The 7,148-nt window shown below is 41.3% G+C and overlaps 1 protein-coding gene across 7 annotated transcripts in view; it reads left to right on the top strand.

Moving 5' to 3' along the window:
- The window catches only part of nf1a (neurofibromin 1a), a 282,226-nt gene that overhangs the window by 80,167 nt on the left and 194,911 nt on the right, over window positions 1-7,148 (top strand). For all 7 annotated transcript variants that reach the window (XM_028569967.1, XM_028569974.1, XM_028569961.1 and 4 more), the window contains exons 8-9: window positions 3,294-3,451; window positions 3,542-3,715. In XM_028569967.1, coding sequence (XP_028425768.1) covers window positions 3,294-3,451; window positions 3,542-3,715 — 332 coding nt within the window. The remainder of the gene's footprint in view (window positions 1-3,293; window positions 3,452-3,541; window positions 3,716-7,148) is intronic.

The raw sequence follows: 7,148 nt of genomic DNA, 5'->3' as shown, positions 1-7,148 counted from the left end.
ATTTGTAGCTGTCTTGAACATCTGCTATGTTTCCTTCTGCTAGTTCCACCCCTTCAGTTGTGACCATCTTACCTTTCTTCCATATCATCCGACTACAATTATCTAGTCCAAATGACATTCCGATGTCGTCGCTGTAGTCCTTGTGATGTGGATCATTGAGTTAATGTCACGCTCATTCCCGGCATACATCGTGATGTCATCCATGTAGAGTAGATGGCTGATGGTCACTTCACTTCGGAACCAGTATCCGTAACCACTCTTAGTGATGATCTGACTGAAGGTGTTCAGCCCTATGCAGAACAGCAGCGGGTACAAAGCATCTCCTTGGTATATGCCGCACTTGATGTTAACTTGTGTCATTGGCTTTGAGTTGGCTTCTAGAGTTGTCTTCCACAGCCCCATTGGGTTTTTGATGAAGGCTCTGTTGATGTCTTAAAGTTCCAAGCATTCCAGTATCCATGAGTCATAGGCTTTCTTGTAGTCATGTGCCTACTTATCTTAGCTGCAATGATGCCTAACAGGAGCTTCCATGTTGTGCAGAGGTAGGTAATTGGCTGGTAAATCGAAGAAATTTGCTCTTCCTTTCCTTCATGATCAGGACTGTCCGGCCTTGGGCTAACCACTCTGGGTGGGTCCCATCTCTCAGCAGCTGCTGTCATGTGTTCATAAAGTGCAGCCAGTAGGTGTGGATCATATCAGGCCCTGGTGCCGTCCAGCTCTTTATTTGAGACACTTGTTCTTGGATGTCGGTTATTGTCATCACAATGGGGCTTGTTCTGGGAGGTTGCTGGGGTCTGCTCTTAGATCCACTAGGCATTGGTGTTATGTGTTGCCTCCTTCCCCTTTTATGCTTTTCCAGTATTGTTCAGTCTCAGTATTGCTCAATATTGCTGTTCTTGTATTGCTGCTACCTTGCCACTGGGACTACACTTGGTGGTTCAGTGAACAACATCCTGTTTATTCTCCTGGCTTCTGATTCAGTAGTTTACCTCTTCAGGTGGGTAGCCAAAGCTATGAGCCTTTGTTCGGCAGTCTCCAGTGCCTCTGGTATGGACAGTTGGTGTACTTCCTAGGTACCTCTTTCTTTATCACACCTTTCTGTAGCTCTGATAGCTGACTGACTTTCCTTCGTGTTGCTTTGATCTTAGCTTCTAGTTGCCTTCTCCATTGAGGGTACTGCTCCTTATGGCCTATGTTCATCTTGTAGCCAAGTATCTCTAGGATCACTGTTGCTGTAGTGTATATCAGCTTGTTGGTCTCAGTGATGGTCTCAGTAGGTATAGTATGTAGTGCTGCATTCACATCTTCTAGCAGACCTTCAGAGGGTACTTTGTCTCTTACCCGTGTGTGGCGCCAGGTTTTGAGGTTAATATGTTACTATTGAATATACGTTGTTCATAGGACCCCCCATACAATTCAGAACAGTTAAGTTTCTCGCCTATTCATTATTTTTGTTATTTTAAGATGCATGTAATTACAGTAAGAAAGACTGTCTAGCGGTTTGTAAGTCAGTTGCACTCACATGACCAGTAAATGGCAGAATGAACACTAGGGGCAGAACTAACGTGAGTTTTACTCAGTTTTGCAAAAGCGTCTGGTAACGTCGGCAGCCATTAGGCTTGTGGAAACTACAGTGCAACTTATATTGTCTTCTGTTAATTACAGAAACAGTTTTTTTGAAAATTAAAATATGTGGCACCAGATTCATCCTTCTGTCGTCAATCTGCACCTGCTACATATGGTAACCGTCCAGGGGGGCTCCAGGTATCCAGCTTACTTATGATCATCTCTTACTGCCCTTGCATTAAGCCTATCTGTTCTTGGGGCTTGGTATCCAAATTCAGATTTTAGTTGAGAAGATTACATCCCCCTGCTGACCTGTCGTCCTGGGTCCCAATTGCCATAGCATCTTTGTTGTACCTCTTCAGTCTCTAGTTGTATTATCAGTTTGCGACTGCGTGTATTGGAACACACTTTTTCTTGGTTAGCTTAGATGTAGGGTTTTGAAGTATCCATTGGTCCCACATCTTCTTTATGTAACCTCTTTCCTGGGGTCAATTGTGTAGTAGCGTTCTAGTAGTTCCATATTCTCTGCCCTAGTCCATGAATGTCTTGTTCCTGTAGCCCATTTCTCTTCATGTTGCCCTGGTTCCCTAACACCTGATGCGGACCTTGTTGATCTGGGTGACAGCCAAGCCGGAATTACTCTCCTGTTTGTGTTTTCTTTAATATTTAAGGTAGGCAGATAGCATCAAGCGTCCAGCTTGTGTGAGGGAGCTATAGGCATACTTAAAATCAGGTTCAAATAGGAGTATTATTTGTTTTAACTGAGGTAACAATGTAATAAATTATTCGTAGTGGAAGTTAGTATGGCAAACTTACACAAGAGTTGCGATGTTCCTGTAGGCTATCCGCAGTTGCTATTTAACTCCAGTAAAGGGAAGAAAGGTTAGGTTGGTATATCCAGTTATTAATATTGAATGTGTCGCATGTCGAAACTGCACCAAAACTTTAATACTGCATCATTGGGTACCCAGCAATACACGCCAAGTTTGAAGTAGATTTGATGAACGGTTCTCGATATTTGAAAGATACACACACATACATGCACACACAAAGGGTCCTCTATTTGTAGTTAGATGGTTAAAACCTTATTTTGAAAAGTAGACTTAGTCTCATGTTATGCCTGGGCAGTTTCAATGAATTTACCATAAAAGTCAGAATACCGGTGCAATACAACTTTAGTGTCAACTGGTTTGACCACGGAGGCGGCTAGCTTGACCTTGTCTTTTACTCAGTCAGCTCCTGTGCCTCGCTGGTGTTCTAGAGGTAGCGCCCGCATCTCCTTGGCCACCAGGTTGATGGTGTTCATCTTTTTTAATGAACTAAATTATTTTTGACTTCCTTTGTTTTTTGTCACTGTACAATTCTTGTATGCTACAACTGAAGTGAATAGGCGCTGTCTTTGAAAGATAAACAACTATAAAAAAGATTAACAATCAAGTAAAAATAACACAGACATTCAGAAACACAATACTTGAACTATATATGATTAAGGGACATTATTTGAACAGTAAGATTATTTCTTAATATCTATTTAATACCTATCGGACTCCCTGCCTGCCAGGGGGAGCCGCAGTGAAAACTTGGCAGTATAATCCAAAACCCTGATTGTCAGCTGTACAGGTTTCTTAAACACAGTTTTTCAGTTGTGGCAATGATTCTTTGGATGTTCCACAGGATAGCTTTTGAATGTGAAGTTGTTAACTCTGTGTGTGTTGGTCTGTGTTCAGAAGCTGCAGAGAAGTTGTTTGACCTGGTGGACAGCTTTGCGGAGAGTGCTAAGAGGAAGGCAGCTGTGTGGCCTCTGCAAATCATCCTCCTCATCCTCTGTCCAGAGATCACACACACCATCTCCAAAGACACCGTGGAAGACAGCAAGGCCAACAAGGTGGGAGCAAATAACACACACAGAGACACACACAGAGCAGATACTGATTCCAGCACACAAACAGACTTTCCTTTCCTGTTGTGTTTGCAGAAACTGTTTCTGGACAGTTTGCGGAAAGCTTTAGCAGGCCAGGGTGGCAGCAAGCAGCTGATGGAGAGCGCTGCTATTGCCTGTGTCAAACTGTGTAAAGCCTCCACATACATCAATTGGGAGGATCACTCAACCATTTTCCTCCTGGTCCAGTCCATCGTCATGGATCTCAAGGTCTGAGCAGTTACTGAATCATTTTCTCTTTTCATGTTTTGTTTTAAGTTTTCCTTCTTTGTATCCATTTTGGTCAAAGCAGCTAAAAAAGTTGACTTTATTTCCCATAACTATGATCCTTGTTGCCTTTAATATCGATCTTTCATGTTACACCATTGCATCTGTTAGACCTAGTAAATGGTCACGTGTAGGCTTGTCTTGTCCATCGTCTGCCGATGCTTTTTCTGCATTTTTTTGAGCATGTGTTTACTGTTGAACATCTAGCAAATACAGTAGATATTGATGAGCAGTTGAGCTTATTTAATTCTCTCTGTACTAATGCTCTTGACACTGTTGCACCTTTGTGATTTAAACGCCAGAAAAATAAATCTGAGACTTTGAATAGCAACACTCGCCACCTAAGACAACTTTGCAGAAGAGCGGAGCGCAGATGGAAAAAGGACAGGCTGCAGGTGTCCTATGAGATTTTACGGGAATCCTTGATGACATACCAAAAAGCTGTGAAAACAGCTTAGTCTCAATATCTTTCAGATATTTTAGCTAAAAACTCAAATAATCCTAAAATCCTGTTTAAGGTCTTAAACTCTGTTTTCAACCCTGTAAGTAATAATCATCTCACTGACTCTGCTTCTACGTGTGAGAATCTTGGAAATTTTTTCGTGGAGAAATTAGCAACAATTAGACAGTCTATAATGCCTTTGAATACTCACCCTGTAGATACTCCCTTGGCCATCAGGTTCTTAAATTCTTTTGAGCCAATTACCATAACTAGTCTAACAAATATAGTCGCTAAGTTGAAGCCTACTGTCTCATCTCTTGATATTGTTCCTACATGGTTCTTCAAACGGATTTTTTATAATGTGGGACATTGGGTTTTGTCTATTATAAACAGATGCCTTCTCTCAGGTTTTGTCCCTGCTATCTGCAAACATGCCATAGTGAAACCTATATTGAAAAAGCCAAATGTGGACATTACTGATTTATCAAATTTTAGACCCATCTCAAATTTATTTTTTATATCTAAGATTCTTGAGAAAGCTGTGTTATTGCAGTTACAGAGTTTCCTTGAAGAAAATAGTATCGTAGAAAAATTCCAGTCTGGTTTTAGGACTAATCACAATATTGAATCTGCTTTATTGAGAGTTTTAAATGATATTTTGTTGTCTCTTGATTCTGGGGACTCTGTCATTTTAATTCTCCTTGATCTGAGCGCAGTGTTTGACACTGTTGACCACAAGATTTTACTTAAATCCTTGAAACGTTTGTGGGCATCCGAGGAAATGCTCTTAACTGGTTTAAGTCCTATCTTACAAATGGAACCTTTTCAGTTTGTATTGGAGATTCTGTTTCGTCCGTAGCTCCACTTACATATGGCGTTCCACAGGGTTCCATTTTGGCTCCTACTTTGTTTTCTTTATATATGCTACCGCTACGTTAGGATCAATCTTTAGGAAACACGGAGTGTCTTTTCACTTATACGCAGATGACACACAAATCTATCTGCCTTAAAAGGCAGTTAGCACTGACACAAAGGGCCTTGAAACCCTATCCGCGTGTTTAAACGACGTAAAATCCTGGATGTCCTTGAATTTTTTACATTTAAACGAGAGTAAAACCGATGCTATTGTGTTTGGCCCTGTTCTGGGAGATGGAAAAAATACTTTTAATACTGCAGACCTGTACTGTGACATTAAACCTACTGTCAGGAGTCTGGGAGTGGTTTTGGATTCCACTTTAAAGCTAGATAAACACATAAACACAGTGGGGAAATCAAGTTTTTATCATTTGAAGCTGTTATCCAGAGTTAAGCATTTTCTATCACCAATAGAGCTTGAAAAAGTGATCCACGCTTTCGTTCTATCCCGTCTGGATTATTGTAATTCTTTATATGCAGGACTGCCCCAGTTCTCTATTACAAGGCTTCAAATGGTCCAAAATGCAGCCGCCAGATTCCTGACTGGGGTTCGCAAACATGAACATATCACTCCCATTTTATTGTCTCTTAACTGGCTGCCGGTGCGCTACAGAGTTGATATGAAAATAATGCTGTTTGTCTTTAAATCTTTAAATGGTCTTGCACCAGCTTATTTATCTGAACTGTTTGATCTGAATGTACCTGGTAGGTGTCTACGGTCCACGAGCAACTATAATCTGTCCCAGCCACGCTCGCGACTAAAGTCAAGAGAGGACCGTGCTTTCGCTGTTGTTGGTCCTAAGCTGTGGAATAGCCTCCCCGTCTCCTTGAGATCGCTGTCCTCTTTATATGAGTTTAAGCTCAAACAAATTTTATCTCTTGGAGCGTGCATTTCTTTAAATTTTTTATCTATGTCTTTTTGTTGTCTGAAGGATGTTTTATTCTATTTTCTTATCTGACTCTTGTTATGTGAAGCACAGTGGTCAACTTCTGTTGTGTTTACTAGTGCTATATAAATAAAATGAAATGAAATTAGTTAGTTATTAGTTATTAATAGTTATTTATTAATTAGTTAGTTAATTATTTAAAGCCATAGACTACTTTATAATAATGAATGTCTGTTACATTCAAGCCATTGCCTAATGAGTTGATACAAAGCTAATAGCCTATCAGCTCTACTAAACTCTCTGTATTTCTTAGTACGGCTATATTTATAAAATGGTGTACTCCAGCAACTTTCATGAGGTCTCGGGGAAGACCGAGGTCTAGGTGGAGAGATTATATCTCCACCCTGGCCTGGGAACGCACATGCGGCCAAAATTTGTAAGGGTGCGACTAAGATTTTTCCTAGGTTGCACCGGTGCACCTAAAGTCCTCGCATCCGCTGCCTCTCCACAAACGGAGTGAGGTCTTATATATCGATATGCGTTACATGACTCATTCTTTCTGTAAAGCCGTGCCTGTGTTTGGATCTCTCCTCCTCGCAGCCTCGCCCCCATTCACTCACACACTGCAACATGGCGAGACACCGTGCTGACTGCTGACATTTGTCTACAGTTTTAATTGTTATTAACACAGCTGTATATCAGAGGGAAACCTGTATTGGTACCAGTGTTTCCGCTGGCAACTCTCTGTTAATGCGGCCGCCACGGCGAAAAACGCATTATAAGTTATTAAATGCAACTAACTTCAGTTTGTTGAGTAATAGCGTGTGATCCCTCCCACCCCAGCCACAAACTCTTTGAATCACTCCCCTCTGGCAGGAGGCTGAAGTCCATTAGGACCAAAACCTCACGCCAGCCATACCCTAAACCCAACAGGAAGTCCGGGAGGACAGGAATTTTTAATTGAAAGTTCAAAATTAGTGCGATTTTGGCCATTTCCACATGTCGTACTTTAACAAACTCCTCCTAGAGATTTCATCCGATCAACTTCCAATTCGGTCTGTGCCATCTTAAGAAGTTAAAGATGAAAAGTTGTTAAAAGAAAAACTTTTCGTCATAGGGCGTGGCCGTGGCG

Source organism: Perca flavescens, chromosome 3 (assembly GCF_004354835.1).
Source record: "Perca flavescens isolate YP-PL-M2 chromosome 3, PFLA_1.0, whole genome shotgun sequence".
Classification (NCBI taxonomy): Eukaryota; Metazoa; Chordata; class Actinopteri; order Perciformes; family Percidae; genus Perca; species Perca flavescens.
This window is presented reverse-complemented; position numbering and strand designations above follow the sequence as displayed.